Here is an 18,324-nt window from a genome sequence, read left to right as displayed (position 1 = left end):
TTTTTGGAGTCTTCAGAACGAATTAATCAAATTCCCATGAAAACCTATGGTAAATCAATAATCGGTTAATGAACAAAGTCTTGAAACAGATTATGTTCGTTAACCGATCACCCACTGTATATGATTTGCTAATTGATCTGTGCAATTTATAAATACTGAAAGTTTTTTAAATGGACAACTGTAAGTTAAAAATGATGTCCAAGTTTAAATATCTTAATCCTGATTTAAATAAGTGAATTTTGTATTAACAAACATTAAATGTGTAATTATTGATATCAGTAAAAATAAGAAAATTTGATAACATTGAGAAAACAACTGTATAAATTAATATAATTAATTTTTTTAAATTTATAGAAATCTATAAATTTTAAATATACTATAAAAATAAATAATTACCTCTTCAGATTTTTTTATCATAATAGGTTCAAATATTTTGAAACAGTCTTGAAGAAATACATCTGAAACTAGAATTGTATTACAGAAAATATGAATATTTGTATTACTTTTTAAGTATGATTTCAACACAATCTGTACAATCTGCTGCATATCATCTTCATTTAGAACAGATGGTAAAAGAGGCTGCAATAGAAATGCAGAAGTATTTTATATAAACACACATACATAAAATAATATTAAAAAAGTAAACAACATTCATCGACATAATTATAGATTCAAAAAATAGAAACATACGAAAAAATAATAAACAAACACAGCTATATCTTGACCTTAGTCTAGCATAGTACTAGGCATCAGTATCAACTAAGTAAGACACAATCCATCAACAATGATTATATCCATTAATTTTAGTAAAATCTTTTTACGAGGAAAATTAGGATATTATAAATCCATTTTAAGCTGACTTCTTTATAGCCTCAACAATCAGATCATAATTATTGATATGTTATAATATACTTGAAAATGGCATGCAGAAATTATTTTTAGTTATAATTAAGATAAATTTTAAGCAGTTCAAATTACACTAATAATCTATACGGTAAGTTTCTGTTTTTAAAATCATTCTTATTATCAAAGTACTAGCCAGAACCAATTAAATATTTGTTGTGATCAGAATATGATTTTCCAATTATTTCAATGTCATGGTCATTAGAATTTTGAAATGTACTCATACTAAATAAAATCTCAAAATATTTTTATAAATGTTATTAATTTCTCTTCTTTCTTAACTTTGCAAAATGCACTTGTAAAAGAAATAAAGATTTTTGGAATTATTTTAAAAATTTGAGAAATAAATTTATTTAAAATTCAGATTTTTTAAAATCATAATGAATAGTTGTAACATTAAATCTGGACAACCCATGATTCAATCCAGACATACTGAAGAATTACAATTTAAGCAAAGTAGGAATGAGACTAAGATCATTAGGCCTGACAGGAGCCTTAACTCTGTCCGGTTCTTGGCATTATTAGAAATCTTTAAAGCTAATAGAAAACACTTTTGTATCAACCGTAGAGATGCTGATACATTACCAACAGTGAGGAAATCTATATATGACAGGGGTGGGCAAGCAAGAGTTGAGTGGGAGCCGAAATGTAGGTTTTGCAAAATGCACGGGAGCCACAGTTTCTGTACTGTCGTGGTGGATAGTATGGTAAGGTGCACGATTTTATTATATAACATAAATATAATATAAAACAAATATTGAATTTTTTAATAAACATATTTTCACAAAATTATAAAAATAAAATTGTAAAAACAATAATAAAAGACAGAAATTAACACTTTCGGCAAGAGCCGCATGTAACTCAAAAAGAGCTGCATTTGTCCATGCCTGATATATGATCTTTAACTTACGCTTGGTCCTCTGATAATTGTTTGTTGTTTATTTTTGTTGTATTTATGTTTTTAAATTTTGATTATATTATATGTATTTATTTATTTTTATATTTCTTGTATTTAAACTGTATGAATATTCTATTGATTTAGAACATTCTTCCCCTTCTTTTTAATTTAAATTATTTCCATTGCATCTAATATGTTTTTGAATGTTCTTTTCATTCTTTTTTTATTTAAGTTTTGATGTTCCAACTATAGAAGACCTGTGAAAATATGTTGAAAACATTTTTAACACGTTAACTGCCACCTGTAATATGATATTTTGCGTTTTATCAGGCTAACTGTAATATGATATTTTCCATTTTTTCAGGCCACAATGAGAAAATTTGATATTTAATATTTTATTATGATATAAATAAAAGGGTCATTATATAACAGTCCTACCGACTGTTATATAATGACCCTTTGTGAAGATAAAAAAAATATATCAGGTTACAACAGATGACTGGCCATCGTATGGCCTGAAACCGGAGACTATAAGACCATGAAATATTTAATATTAATTACTTTATATGTAACAAAAGAGAATAATTAAACTAGTTTTCGATATTTTTTCCTTTTAACTATTCACTATTAGATATAAAATAGCTTTTTATTAAAAAAACTACGACAGCCGGCCGTCGGACCACTTCTGAGGCCATACGACGGCCGGCAGTCGGAAACAAACTTCATAGACATCCGCAAGAGGCCACCACTAGGATGTAAAACGTCTTACGAAGCCAGGATAATTTAACCTTGAGTGAAACTACATTGGTTATAGCGACCACGGGCGGTCGTATGGCTCTGTACGGCCTTGACTAGTACGACCGCCGGCGCGTCGGATGGCTCTGTACGGCCCTAATTAGTACGACCGCTGGCGTGTCGTATGGCAGTTAAAGTGTTAATAAATAAATTGCTGTATATTGCTGGAGTTAAACAAGGGGTACTGCTTCTTTCATTTGCTTACTTCTCCAGTTTTGTCATATTTACTTTCACAGATTATTGAGAATACTAAAATCATGATATTTGTGTTTAAAGAGATATCAAATGAGAAATAATTAAGAAATTTCAATTACTTCCAGAATTTTTTGAAAAACTGCTGATAAGTTTTACAAAACTTTCCAGTTTCTAAGATTTGTATTATTGTAATGAATTAAGAAAAATCAGTTGCCAAAATTTCGGGTAATCAGATTTTGCAAACTTTGCAATTAAATGTTTTTCTAAGCCAAGCTAAGCCTGCTTAAACAGGTCACTAAGGTGATAAGATTATTGTTTATGAACAAACTTAAACTTACAACTAAAAAATATATCTACCATGACATCAATCCAAGAAGCAGTGCTAATAACTTCATCAATGGCAGCTTCAACTTGTTCCCAAATAGATTTTCCAACACAGCAGGAATTTAAATAAGTAAGATCTTTATCTTTGAATTTTCTCATTATGTATGCCTTTGGCTCTGATATACCAAGTCTTAACAAAGAATCATATTCTAAATTAATAAAAAGAAAGATTTTAGTTATTAACATTAAATCCAAACTTTATAGTAAAATTTATTACAAAAAGATTAACTGAAATTTAAAAACTTACATGAATAATTAAATTATATACTGACATGATACAAAATGTACAAAAATGTGTCAAAATTTCTCTTACGGGAGAAAAATTAAATTCGGAAGATTGATAACGGCACCTGCGTAAGTCAAGATTTATGCAATTTGACTATCATACTTACTGATGTATACTTTCAAATGTATATGACACTGTAATTTCAATCAGTGTCGTGATAATTTTAAAATATAATATTGTATTTCACTTCTAAATAAATAATATCAATTATACATTTAGAGTGTATTTTTATTTTATTAAATTGTAATTACTTATGTGATTATAACAATAAAACATCCAATTCACTTTTTAAATGAATACTGATGCTCGTACATTAACATATTCAGCACCAAAGACACTTTGAAGCACCCTACACTGCTCAATATGCCGAGGAAACTTGTGTGTTCTCAAGTTTGTTTATATTATCACTGGGGAAATTTTATCCTTTGTTTATAAGAAGGAAACTTTATTTTTTATCCGTACATATATGAACATCTTAGAACCCAATATTTTATAACAAAATCAAATGATTACCAGATTTAAATCGAGCTACTTTACAACTATTATTAATAATTAAATATTGAGTAATTTGGTACTAGAGGTGGGCATTAGATGCCATCTCTTATTAAATTTAATAATTATAATTAAATTAATACAGTAGAGCATCGATTATCCGACTCAATTGGGGACTGGGGTTGGTCGGATAACTGAAAAGTCGGATAACCAAAAAGTATGAAAAAATACATTATTAGTATAGTGTATTAGGCCTGGTTTAAATACTAGCCTCCTTTCACGGTCGAGCCAGTGCTGCCAGCTAAAACATGCAAAAATTTAACAAAAATAATATTAGAGTAGCCAAGACATAACCAAATATTGTAGCGCCACATCACTAGCGGACATTTGAATTTGCCGACTAGAACGCGGTCAGTTAACCGATAAGTCGGTTAATTGATGCTCTACTGTATTTATTAAATAATTTAGAATATTCTAGAAGAAAAAAATTAGCTTGGAGCAGGACTTGAATCTACAACTGCTGGTAAGTGGCAGTTGTGGGTTTCAGTTTAATAATTATAAATATTAATTTGAGTATTTAATTATTAATAGTAACAGTAAAGTGGCATGATTTAAATCCAGTAATCCTTTATTTTTATCATCTATTCTACAACTCAAAGAATATATTTCATCCATTGGTTTTGTATTAGTATTCTGTATATTAATTTTTTTATTGGTACAAAAATTTGTCATGAATTATGACTATAAAAATTGTTTTTTGTTTCATAAAATTTTACAATGTATTAATTTTTGCATTTTTTTATTGAAATTATTTTTGTTTACAAACTTAAGGCAAATTTATATTATTTTGTTAATATACATTTTTAAAATATATCGGAAAATGTTTTATTTTTTCAGCATATTGGTAGGGAAATCAGTTTTTATACCAGCAGTAAACATGGTAAACAACAAATAGATAATTTGAACTTAATTCGTAAATTAAACAAATAGATAAATTAACATTCCTGTTCATTATATGGATATTTTGTGTAATAACCTATATTACGTTCATTTCATAGTTTATATCACAAAAACCAGTTTAGCAGAAAAGCATCTTATTGTATAGTCATTTCATAATCAGAATCTTAACAAAATCCAAGACAGCAAGCATTTAGACAAAAGCTCAAATCAATCATCTGAATAAAGAAACGAGATGAGAGTACTAATTCAGTTTTCAAACTAATTCTTGAGAAGTATTGGTATGGGTTAGCCAGATCGCCAAACAGTTAAAATGTCAGCCTACCACTCTAGGAAACCTAGGAAACATCTGGGAAATAGCCACAGGAATTTTATGAGTGGACTGTACTGGCTATGTCAGGTGTCATCCCTCACTTTCCATGCCAATCATGGGTTTTGTCAAACTCATGATTGGCATGGAAAATAACTTTCTTAGTATCCATAGGACAGAAAGGGTAAAAAAATTATTAGTATTGAGATATCACAGAATTTCCATACATTCCACAAACATTTGAGAAAGAGACAATTTCATAGACAGTGAGTTAAGTGTTGACTGGTATCACAATCAATAACTACATAAATCTTCATATTTTCTCAACAGATACTGATAGGTGTTAGAGCGATCTTGAGAAGTTGCAATGAGTTCCTGGAGTTTTGCCATTTCTCACAACAATAATTCTGATGCTCTGCTAAATAATAAATAAGAATCCTTTCACAGATCTCATTTGACAGACAGCACTTTTAAATTGAAGCCATAATCCATATACTAGTATCATAGACAGATGATATTAATCCCTGTTTATCAACAATAATAATTAATAACATCTTTCATCCTAGTTAAGAAACAGGCATGGCATTAATCAAAGATCAGCATATAGAATATATGAATCAGTTAACATTGCAATTCACTATAACCTCACCGAGTTTGATCAAAATCAGTGAATCCATCATGCCGTCCCCTCGTTAGTATAATTGAATAATATAGCTTATTAAAGATGTAATAACACTAAATTTTTGTATGCCATTTTTGGATATTAACTGTGTAATTTTATAACTCATTAAGTATTCATAGAATTCATAGAGTACTTCCAAATATATACATAATACATTTTGTAGGCTATACACAGTTAGCATGTACAGTACATAAGTCTTCTTCAAGTTTGTCTCATTGTGGTACTCTTGTATATTTACAGATAAACATGAAATAATAAACAGACAGCTAGGGACATCTATTGACAGTCTAAAAAATTCTTTCAAGGTAGCTTTTGTAAATTTTGTGAAATTTAACATAGAATTTTCTAGCATAAAGACAAACATGACATCTAGTAGTTATTCACACTCACTGTCTCCTCCTGTATAATTACAGTTTTCAACACACTCAAATCACAAGAAGAAAATATTGTCTAGTTTATTAAAAAATAAGAATTAGAAGATAAGATATTATTTTTTTGTGTTATAATGTTTAAAAAAAAACTCAATCAAAGAGAAGAAGGAACCACTAATAAACCCACTCATCAAAGGATTAAAAATCTGTTAAGTGTTCACTTATTTAAACTTGACCAGGGCAAATACAGTTTATAACAAATATTCAATTATTAAAAATATATTAAGAAACAGTTTAATAGAATAAATAATAAATAATTTAAAAATTTTACCTATATAATTATTTTGCATAAAAAATGAATCTATCCATTCATTTTGAGATTTTGCATAGATATCGGGTATATAACTTGCTCTTTCAGAACGACCACCAGATATACTGCCATGAATGTAATTATTTTTCAAAAGATCGTCTATAATACCTAATTAATTAATAAAAAAATGAATTTACATTAGTAATTAAAATAATTTTTTTTAAATAAGACTTTACAAGAAACTTATAGATGTAAATAAATAATGAAGTGTGTCCAACAATTTTAATGAATCCATAATAATCAAAAAAAAAAAGAAAACAAAAATGAAATTATACTTTTATATAATAATAATAATTCATCCATAATAAAGAAAATGAATGTATTTGATAAAAATTGCCAGGACAAATATGACATCTACAGAAAAATATATTTCTATGTAGAAAGGATGTATTTTATGAATTTCACTGCGCAACAGATATACGTATATAATTGTATCTGCAAAAACGCTTTTTCATTTACATAAGAACTTAATATTTCAAATGTAAATTCATCTCAAATCCTATTTTTATTATAAATTACTGAATATAATTAATACAAATAAATTTTAATTAATAATTTTCATGACAAGGCATTCAAATAAATAATGGACTGAAAATTTACTTTCATTCTTGGATTAAAAGAAAACTTATTTGTGAGAAAAGTATCGAAATGATTTTAATTTACTTTTGTGTTATACGTGTGTTATAACTTATAACATAAAAGACATTATCCAAATATTGACATAAATATACCATTATAAATAACTTTTTTATACTTATGAAACATAAAATATTGCTACTGATCTTTCTGAAACAGTATTCCTACAAATACAAATAATAATTATTGCACAATAATTTAAGTATTAAAGTTTATACATTTATAAAGTATTACAGAGTTCTCTTAATAACAAATAAACAGATCAAAATTATATATTTTAATTTTAATATCCTGTAGACCTATTTAACTTATTAATTAATAATGCATAATAATTTTTTATTTTATAAGTATTCTTGAATTCAGACTGTAATTTTGAATATTCAAACAATTCTACTTAAAGAAACAAAATATTCAAATGAAAACATTTTAATTTATAAATTTAAGTCTATATTTTTGTTGTTTAAAATTATTTCCTTTCTTATAAATGGTTAATTTCATTTTTGTTCTAATTTTTCCAGAAAAATATAATTACATAATTAAAATATTTAATAATTTAGAAATAAAAAGTTATACACACTATAGAAAAGTCTTTCGGGGATTTTGTAATTGTTAATTAGATTATTGAGTGTTGTTGGTCTGAAAAAAAAAATATAATAATAATAATAATTTATAACTAAAAGAGAATATTTATAAATATAAATAAACTGTAACATTTATTTAATTTTACCTAGTAATAGCTGATAAAACACCTCTAATTATTGCATTATATTTAGCTATATATGCTTCAGTAAATATTGTTCTTGAATCAAATGGATCCGCTTGTCCTTGAATTGAAATTCCTAATCTTTCATGAACTATCTATAAATAGATAAACAGAAATGAAAATAAATGATAAATACCTAATTCTGAATTGTTTACAATTTGTAAAATTATCTATTTGCATTAGAAGAGTTGATATTAAATGAATTAAATTATATGAATATGAATACTAAATGAAATAAATTATCAGTTTTTTACTCATTTTTCTGAAATAATTTAATTGTTGATTGAAACATAATCAGTTCTATAGCTTATACAATGTAGATTATGTTGTAATTTTAACTAGAAAAGATTTAAAATATCCTCCCCTGCAATAATCGCAATAAGGCTGTATTATGAAAACATTCACTTAATCTCTGCAATACCAAGAAAGCATTAACCTTTAAGGAGAAATAAACATCACTATACTTATAGTAAAATTTCACTCAATAATTTGATCCTTTCCATTTTTATGGTTAGGTAGTGTAAACTATTCCTGAGAGCTTTAACCTAAAATTATGAAAAAAACAATAGTCTGAATCTAGCTTTTATATAAACATTAAAATAGTATGAAATAATAAATTTATTTTTTCATCTTGAATAGAAAAACAATTTAAAATATCAAAACATTTAATAAAGTCATATTTAATACAAATATTCAACAAAACTGAAATAAAATTATTTGTATTTTTTAATTAATTTCAGAAAATTCATACTTCCAATTAAAGATAAAACAATAAATCAGTAAATTTAGGAATTTCTAACCATAAAATAAAAATTATTGGATAAGAAAAGTTAATATATACATATAGAATATGCTAAAGTGAAATATACTTCCAGTTTATTAAAATACTAATGTTGTACAAAGCTACGCCAACTGCCATATCATATCAAGCTATATTTCGGTGATATTAATTTTGAATTACCGATTAATTTGTCCCTGGAGAGGGGCGTTAGGTGTCATCTCATATTAAATTTAATAATTATAACTTAATTATATAATTTTAGAATAAATGGGGGGAAAAATCATCCTGCTCCGTGCGGCAGTTGGTGTAGCTTTAGGTAATGAATCAGATTTCATAGGATGTTTATATTTCTAGTGTCGTATACTGAGAATGTCTTATATTAATATATTTGATAAAAAATAAATTTGTTTTTCTTTATTTTCCCTATTTATTTCTAAATTAACAATTGTTTTTTTTTTATTGCAAATCTTTTTCTGGGTAAAATTAGTTAATCTATAAAAAATTGCTATGATTATAAACATCAATTACTTTTATTTAAATACTAAATAAAATCTAATCATAAAGTACAGATTCAAATGTATATATAAATCCACATTTTTAACTTACCAAAAACATTTTAAAACCAGTAACTGAAAGTATAAACTTCCTATCATAAAAATGTGTTTCAACATAGTCAGAATAGCTAAACACATTTTAAAGACCATAATCAGTATCTTAACTTTAACAATCCAAACAAAAAAAACTTGAGTTACTACAGTGGTTAATGAATCCGTAAAAGTTCATTTCCAGTTTAAACTGATTTTAGATTATATCAAGCATTTTATTCTGTGAAGTTTGAAAAAAAAAATTAAACTGTTATATATAAAACCTTTCATAGTCAGTGAGTTAAATTAAAAGTATATCCATTTGCTTCCACAAACCATAAAATATAAAATTATATTTAATACTACATTCCAGATTAAAAGTAAACTGAAATTATCAAATAAGAATATAAATTAGAACAATAAATGTCTTTAAATAATTGATAAATATTACTGAGAAAAGATGTCATAACAACAATAGCCAAGAAAATATCTACATGACCACTATAAGAAAGAATGATGCAATTCATATTGTTGGCAGAGTTCATTTTAAAAACTACTATCAATCATATATGTTGTAAACAGCAGTTTATTGTCACATCAATTATAAATCATAACTGCATAATGATGATTTTTATATAAGTACTTGTTATGTATGATTCAAATAATTTAGAGTAAAATCTTAAACATACACTAGTCGAAGGCTCGATATATTAATTAGGCAGCTTAAGTAAATGAGAAATTTCTTATAATACTCACCTCTTCTAAAAAGTCTCCAGGTAAATCATATTGTTTAGTGAGTTCACCTATAGTTATTTGACCAGTCTGCTGAAGCTTGTCGTTAATTTCATCTGCTATACAATCTAAATATGTACTGAAATAAATTTTTTGCTTTATTTAAAAGTAATAAAAATCTTACTTTGGAAATCTAATTACAAACAACTGTGTTTTTTTCAATAAATCCTAGATTGGCTTTGATAAATGCATTAAATTAAATTTACAAATTTAACAAGTGTAACAAGTACTATTTATACAAAAAAAACAAAAAGGTATTAATTTTAAAATAAGAGATAACAGTTTAGCTAAAATGATCAGGTAAAAATTAAAACTAAAAATTATATCATAGGTCACAAATTTGTCTTCTGAAACTGTATGAAATTTTAATATATTTTTCTAACTAAAGACAAAAATACAGAAATAAACAAAACATTTTAGTAATTTAAAAGAAAGGAAACAGTGGGGACGCATGTTCTAACCTAACCTAACCTAACCTATTCTAATAAATTACCATAATTATTACCAACAAAATTATTAGAATAGGTTAGGTTAGGTTAGAACGTACGTCCCCACTGTTTCCTTTCTTCTATTTGCTAGAATCAGAGATGAGCTGCCATTTTGGAACCATAGGTAACATTAACCAAACTGAATGAATAAAATTATGGTAAAATGTCAAAAATCAAAAGTATTTGTTTAGAATAAATAAAAATACACAATTATTAAAGGTTCGTTGATGAATATTACATTTCTTGAATCTTTATATATCATACCATCAAATTTTTATATAAAAATATAAATTAAATAATATTTAATAGAATATCCTAAAATAAATTATTTAATATACAATTTTCATAAATGTCATGAAAATTTTAATTAAATATTGCCTTTATACTTTATTATAAATGATATAAATAGTCAATAAACTATTTAATAAATTGTTTATGTTTAATTTAATTGTTTAAATAATTTATTTTAAAAAATTATACTTACTTATCAATCAATTGTCCGAGTATAAGTTTCAATTCTGTTTCGCTTTTTGCGAGCTCATTTGCTTTAGTTTCAATATGACTAAAATCAATATTTAATATACGAGATAACTCTACCAAGTTAATTCTTCCTATAAAAAATAATTTTTTTTAATAAATATATTAAAATGCATTTTTATAATTAAATTTTATAAATTATTGTAAACCTTTTCTAAGAAGTAAAATAATTTGTGAAATTAATGAATTATTTTTATGAATTGAATAATAATTTTAAAAACTCAATTTTTTTAATGTATGTGTAGTATTTTAATGACAAAGTGTAGTGAACAGAGTGACCTCAAGTTGATGGCAATGACAGTGGCTATTGGCATGGAAAGAGTTTAATACTTATCCAATGGTGTATATATATGGGTAAATCAATAAATAATCAGTCATAAGCAACAGCATGGTTATTGCCCCAGCTGATTATTTATTGATCCACTCCTATATAACGATGATAAAAGTCTCTCTTCAGTCAATTTCTGACTTAGTAAACCAGTGGTTCTTAACCGGTGGTCCGTGGACCACTGGTGGTCCCTGAAAGCACCCGAAGTGGTCCGTGAAGTCATCCTAAAATTATTAAATAAATGACGACGAGTTTTGTCAGTTCAAATTTCAAATACATTTTGCTTATTTAGTGGATTTTTTTTGCACAAACTAAATAAATTGAACCTTCAACTGCAACGGTCAGGAAATATGAAATTGGAAGGCACTAGCAATATATTTGCATTTGAAGATAAAATCAGTACGTTTACCGCTAAAATCGACCTATTGATCAGCAAAGTTGAAAGACAGAATTTTTCTGCGTTTCTTACATTAAACCCAATTATTAACAGACAGTGTGTTGAGATGCCCACCAGTGGCCGAGCGGTTCTGTCGCTAAACACTGAGAGTTTGGTCGCGAGTTCCCACTGCGTTCGGACGGGCTGGCCACGTGGAGTTCTCTGGGTTTTCTCCACGTTTGTAACACCTGAATAGGGGCCAGTTTCTTTTAAAAGATCTCCTGGAAGGCATTATTCGGAAACTGATTCACAATCCTTTCATAGTCAACATTTCTGAGGTGCCGGATAAAACACAAGAAGAGTTAATTGAAATGTAATACGATAGTAACTGCAAGGATACTTTCGAGACAGGAATTAATCTTGAAGATTTTTGGAGCCATAAAGCTATTGCTTTCTCTAAAATTCGAGAAATTGCTTTACGGTACCTAACTTTATTTTCAACCTCATATTTATGCAAACAAGGATTCTCAGTGCTTTTGATAATTAAAAATAAACATCGAAATCGGTTGGATGCCAGTGCCGACATGCGTTTGGCTTTGAGTAGCACTGAACAAAGAATCCAGCAGTTGGTAAACACTATGCAGTTACAAAAATTGCACTAAAATAATATAATTAATGTAACATTTTCGCAAATAATATAATACTCTTGGTTTCGAATAATTTTATACATGTTTAATTTATAGAACAACCTTATAAGAACTTATATTACTGCCAAACAGCTCGTGGTCCATGGCAAGAGAAAAATTTTGATAAATGGTCCCTCATCACTAAAAGGTTAAGAACCACTGTCGTAAACAATATTGGAATAAAAACCACAATAGTTGTACTATTTATTTTCAGTTATCAGCTGAGGAGAGACTTGTTACAATTCTACTTGTATATCGTCTTAAAAAATTTTCAAACTTTCAACTAAATTTTTTTAAAAAATCTTAAATGGTTTAATCAAAAACTCAGTATATTTGCAAGGAAATATTTAGAGCTTCATTATGTAACTATGCAAGATTGAAAGAAACTAAATTAAATTATATAAACACAAATATTCTAAATCGCATTCTCATAATTTCATGTATCTAAAGGTTGGATTATTTTCAGGCCAAATTAAGCTAATTATTAATTAATTATATCCAGTTTTACAGGTAAATATGTATGTTTTGCTATTAAAAATTAGACTATGGTTATCCAGTGTATCTGGTTATCTCATGACTTTTCATCCATCTGATAAAAATTCAATATTGCTAGGTAAGAAGTTATTATTAATTTAGGAATAATTTTTGAGTATTGTAGTATTTTTAGTAATAAGTATTTTTTTCTCTTAAGAAACTAATATAATATTTTAATATAAAAAACAATACAATTTATCAAATATTATTCAATAATATATTTATGTTATATTTACTTATAACTTGGTCAAATATACAAGGTGGGAAAGAAAGTCACTTAACACCCCTGCTACAGAATATAGAATGTACCCAAAGTTAATTTGCTCATGTCAGAAACACGTTACATTAAAGAGGAAACAGATTGATGTCTGTTACATGCAACTCCAAAACTAAATGGGAAGGGGTCATGTGACACATCATTTAGAGTCAGAATTTCACAAGGAATTGATTGCTGAAAAATTTATTGACTTACCTCAAATAGTTACAGAATTATTAATGTGTTTCCTTTGTTGTTTACAGGTGTGAAGAACAGACAACACAATGCCCCTAACACAGAAAGAACGCATCAAAATCATCCTGATGACAAGGGAGAGAAGTTCAAGGGTGATTGCACAGGATTTCAATCAACATTATACACACCAAAAGCCCGTGTCACACGTAGCAGTTGCCAACCTACTTCAGAAATTCAGGAAGACAGGATTGGTCTATGATAAGAAACATTTGAGCTGTCTCAAAGATATCACAGATGAAAAGACCACCATATGTAGGGCTGGCATCATATGCAAAGTCCCCCCCACAGCCAACAATGATTGTCTCAGAATGTGGTATCAACAGACCATCAATCCATAAGATCCTGCATGAGAATAAATGGCACCTTTATAAATTGCAGTTACAGCAATACCTAACAGAAGATGATCCTGATTGTCAAGTCCAGTTTAGTAAATGGTGTCTGAACAGAATACAGGAAGATCAGCACTTTGGATTCAAACTTCTCCACACAGATGAGGCAAATTTCTACGTTAATGAGAAAGTTAGCAAAACAGAACACACGTTAGTGGTCCCCTAAAATCCCTCATTGGAATGATGCCGGCAAGATGATTGGAGCTCAGAAAGTGATGGTGTGGTGTGGGATATGAGGAACCAGGATTATCAGTCCATTTTTCATTGGTAATAATCTCAATGCAGAGGGCTGCAGGAGCATATTTTATCATACTTGCTCACAAAGGATGGCACATTTCCTGACGTTTTTCAACAAGACAGTGCCTCACCACACTTTATCTTGTACAAGACTATCTTAATGTTCAATTTCCTGGTAGGTGGATTGGCTGGCATGGCCCTGTCGAGTGGCCCTCCTCATACTCAATTTGAAGTCACTGAACTTTATTTATGGGGACATGTAAAGTCTCTCATGTATACTGTCAAAATATGCAATCTGGCACATTTACAGGAATGGATCTTTAAAGCATGTAGTGCTGTCACACCATATGTGCTTGTACAATGTTGTGCGTGAATGAGAGAGGAGTCTACAGGCTTGCACACAAGCTCAGGGACAGCACATTCAGCACATCATGTAATGTGCATAAATCCATATTTATTTGAGGTAGGTTAATAAATCTTTCAGCAATCAATTCCTTGTGAAATTCTGCCCCTAAATGATATGTCACATAACCCCCTTCCCATTTAGTTTTGGAGATGTATTCAACATGGCAGCCATGCATGTAACAGACATCAATCTGTTTCCCCCTTGATCTAATGTATTCCTGACATGAGCAAATTAACTCAGGTACATTGTATATTCTGTAGCAGGGGTGTTAAATGACTTTCTTTCCCACCCTGTATATAAAATGAATAATAAAATGAGCAAGTATTTATTGTGACATCATCATAATGCTGGGCTGCAATTTTTAATCATATTTTTAATTAATTAATTTAAAATACAGGCAGTCCTCTACTTACGAACATTTGACTTACGAACAAAGCCAACAGATGGCGGGTTAACACAAGTGTGAGTAGAGTACCTAGATATCAGAGTAGCGACACACGAGTCGTCGCCGGCATATTCCATCGATCGACTGTATCACGTGGTCTATGGTTTTACATTAAGAAATAACGGTTTTACAGAAATAACAAAACAGTTTCAGTCTTGCATTAGGATGTGCATCAACATGTTGTGTGTTTTGCCAATTTATTTGTTTATATTTAAATATTTCGTCCTTATAAATTGATAAACACAGGTGAGAAACAAAGAAACTGCAGTGTTGATACAATCAAAAAGAAATTAAGGACTCATAAATTTCGTACGATCGAGACAAAGATGAAAATAATTAAACGTTCTGAAAACGGCGAATCTTTTGCTTTGATCGGACGTTTGTACGATGTAAACACAACTACAATCTATTCCATTTTAAAAAATAAGAGTAAATTTGTGCAAATATATCTTCAAAGATTGTTTCCAAAAGACATGGCATAGTGATAAATGAAATGAAAAGATCTTTGTCATCACAGATTGATGATCAACATCAAAATAACATCCCTCTGAGTTTTTCAATTATTCAAGCTACGGCTCTTAGTTTGCATGAAGTTTCTAACATGGTGTTTCAAGCAAGTAATGGCTGGTTCGACAAATTTAAAATGTGATACAGTATTCAACTAACTCTCGACAAGTTTATAAAGAAAACACCCAAAAGCACTTAAACACACCTCGTTAAATTCATTACGTATACATATTGACAAATAAATACTTTAAAACACAATTATTATGTCTTTGTGTCCTTTTTAACTCTATTTACAATTTATTTTGTATACTAGTACTTTCTACAGTATACTTTGAGTTTATTTAGTTCACCTGTACTTTCTAGTACAGGTGAACTAAATAAAGAACATTATTTTTGATCTGTAAGACTAAATATCTGCATCCATAATTTCCAGTATAATAAGTCCTGTTAATATATAGAAAGTACTAGTATACAAAATAAATTTTAAATAGACTTTAAAACACAGTTTTTGGTGCATATTTCTTTACTTCTCTCTACTTTCAAACATTCAACATTCGCACACACTTGCAGGAACCAATTACGTGTGGAAGTCGAGGGCCACCTGTACTTATTTTCAACTTTATCTGCATAAAGCACATTGTATCTAAGTCACAAGCTGACATAATCTAAAATAAAATGGATAAAACAACAAGTAAGCAACTTAAAGTTCTGGCTTTATCTGCATAATCTAGCATCTATCTGCTATTGTTTGTATAGAGCTGAATATAGCTGTAGAATTTTTATGGTCGTGAGCATTTTATTTTAGCCACTCCACGGCTAGTGAAAACAGGACACTTACCAGTTCTATCTCAGGATTTCAACTAAATTGACAATATGGTGAAATTTTTTCAAGCTGGTTATTCACCAGATTGAAAAATTTCTTTAATAAACACTTTACTATACACACAATAAACACAAACTACTCCAGGTCTGCATTATAATATAATGCAAACCTGGCATAGACAAGTGTTTATTAAAGTAGTTTTTAATACAACTGAAGACAAACACAAAAATAAGTGTCTTAAAAGTTTTTCAAACCTGTACCTTCATTTGAGGCTAAAAAATGCAAAAGCTTCACCAAAAAATCTTTTATCCCTTTTTAATTGTATTTTTAATATGAAAAACTGCTGGTATATGCCATTTCTCTTATTTACATTCATATTTTTGTTGAAACATGTTTAAGATTATATTTCAGAATAGAAAACCACCTATTAATATTTATCCAATAAAGAAGTAAATTATATTGTATATATTTAAATGATGAGAGTTAAATTTCATATGAAATCCTTAAAGATAATTGTATAATTTTTTGTTCAAAACAACAAAAAATGAAAACTGTAATGGAAAAAAGTTAAAATTATCAATTTCATACAATCAAAAGATCTCAGCTAAAACAAAGTTAAAAACTTTGCTTAAGATTACTTTAATTATAATCTTAAGTAGAATCTTCATCAAAAAAGAGCAACACTGTGTAAAACTAAATTTACATTAAGAAAGAGATGCGATAAACGCTTTACACGTTCAACGTTTCATTTAATACAAAAAGGAAAAGTTTACGATAAAATTTTTACCTCCGTGGACCAACAATTCGTCTTTTATTTCTTTTAACAAGTGCTGAGGAGTAATGTACTCTTTACCGTCGGACGTAAAAATAACGTCAATTAATTTCAACTCTATAAGTTTTTTAACAATTTCGATGCAATTCCTTTCGGATAACCTGAAAATATAAACATTTTTCAATTACATATTTTATTTTCAGAACTGTTAAACAAATACTAGAAAAACGCGTAAAAATCATGCGCGACATCTACGTGCGACGTACTCTATCCATTAAAATTATGTTGCAAACAGTTTTTACACAGTTTTTGATTATCAAACCAAAAATCTTAATAAATACATTTTAATTTTGTAAATTTGTTTTATTAATCATAAGAATGAATCAAATCATTGTCAGTTTTCTATGTTTTCATATGAGAAATTTGTATCCTGTAAGATCAATGAATTATACAATTTATGTTCAAGGATTTAAGTATAAGACCACGTGAAAAGAATATACAAAGTCAATTTTTCAAATTTTAAATTGGTAAATATAATAAAGAACACATCAATTGCCTGTACACCGCCTTGTAATATTTTTATGTTTTCCACATAAAAATAGATAAGAGCCAAATTAGTTAAGAAAGCGAATAATCTACTGATGACGTGGCAATATATTTCAATATCACAGCTGTGATTTATACAAAGTACGAAATATTCTTAAATAAATCATTTTCTCCTTCAAAACTGATTATAAATAAACAAGATCACGTTACCTACGTTATTTATCCGTACGTACCTTTGTACAGTGCTGCTTAATTGAGCTCTTTGAAAGTCTGCAGCGAGTCTCTTCACCTCTTCCCACTCGGTCGCCATTTTCTCATATTTACGTAAGTAGTTAAAGTTTTTCCCTACAGATGGCAGGAGGTACTTCCAAATGTGTGAAATAAAACATATTTGTTACGATACATAAATATTTTTAAAAAATATACTAAAAATAGAAGAAATTCGGGAGTATAAAAGCAATAAAAGTTAAATTATACGCAGGAAAAAAAATACCAACATAAAAAAGTCTTACATACGCAGGGTGATTCACGAAAGCTCTA

General features: G+C 28.3%; 1 protein-coding gene across 1 annotated transcript in view; it reads right to left on the bottom strand.

Annotated features, from left to right (window-relative positions):
* The window catches only part of Ufl1 (UFM1 specific ligase 1), a 30,771-nt gene extending 12,662 nt beyond the window's left edge, over positions 1-18,109 (bottom strand). Inside the window, exons 1-9 of the mRNA XM_067269996.1 lie at positions 18,018-18,109; positions 17,254-17,399; positions 11,172-11,298; positions 10,164-10,278; positions 8,007-8,137; positions 7,857-7,915; positions 6,605-6,751; positions 3,149-3,324; positions 397-579 (exon numbers count right to left, since the gene is read on the bottom strand). Of these exons, the coding sequence (XP_067126097.1) occupies positions 397-579; positions 3,149-3,324; positions 6,605-6,751; positions 7,857-7,915; positions 8,007-8,137; positions 10,164-10,278; positions 11,172-11,298; positions 17,254-17,399; positions 18,018-18,094 (1,161 nt within the window). The 5' untranslated portion in view covers positions 18,095-18,109. The remainder of the gene's footprint in view (positions 1-396; positions 580-3,148; positions 3,325-6,604; positions 6,752-7,856; positions 7,916-8,006; positions 8,138-10,163; positions 10,279-11,171; positions 11,299-17,253; positions 17,400-18,017) is intronic.
* Between the last annotated feature and the right edge of the window lie 215 nt (positions 18,110-18,324).

This window comes from Centruroides vittatus, unplaced genomic scaffold (assembly GCF_030686945.1).
Source record: "Centruroides vittatus isolate TY-2023 unplaced genomic scaffold, ASM3068694v2 contig_361, whole genome shotgun sequence".
Classification (NCBI taxonomy): domain Eukaryota; kingdom Metazoa; phylum Arthropoda; class Arachnida; order Scorpiones; family Buthidae; genus Centruroides; species Centruroides vittatus.
This window is presented reverse-complemented; position numbering and strand designations above follow the sequence as displayed.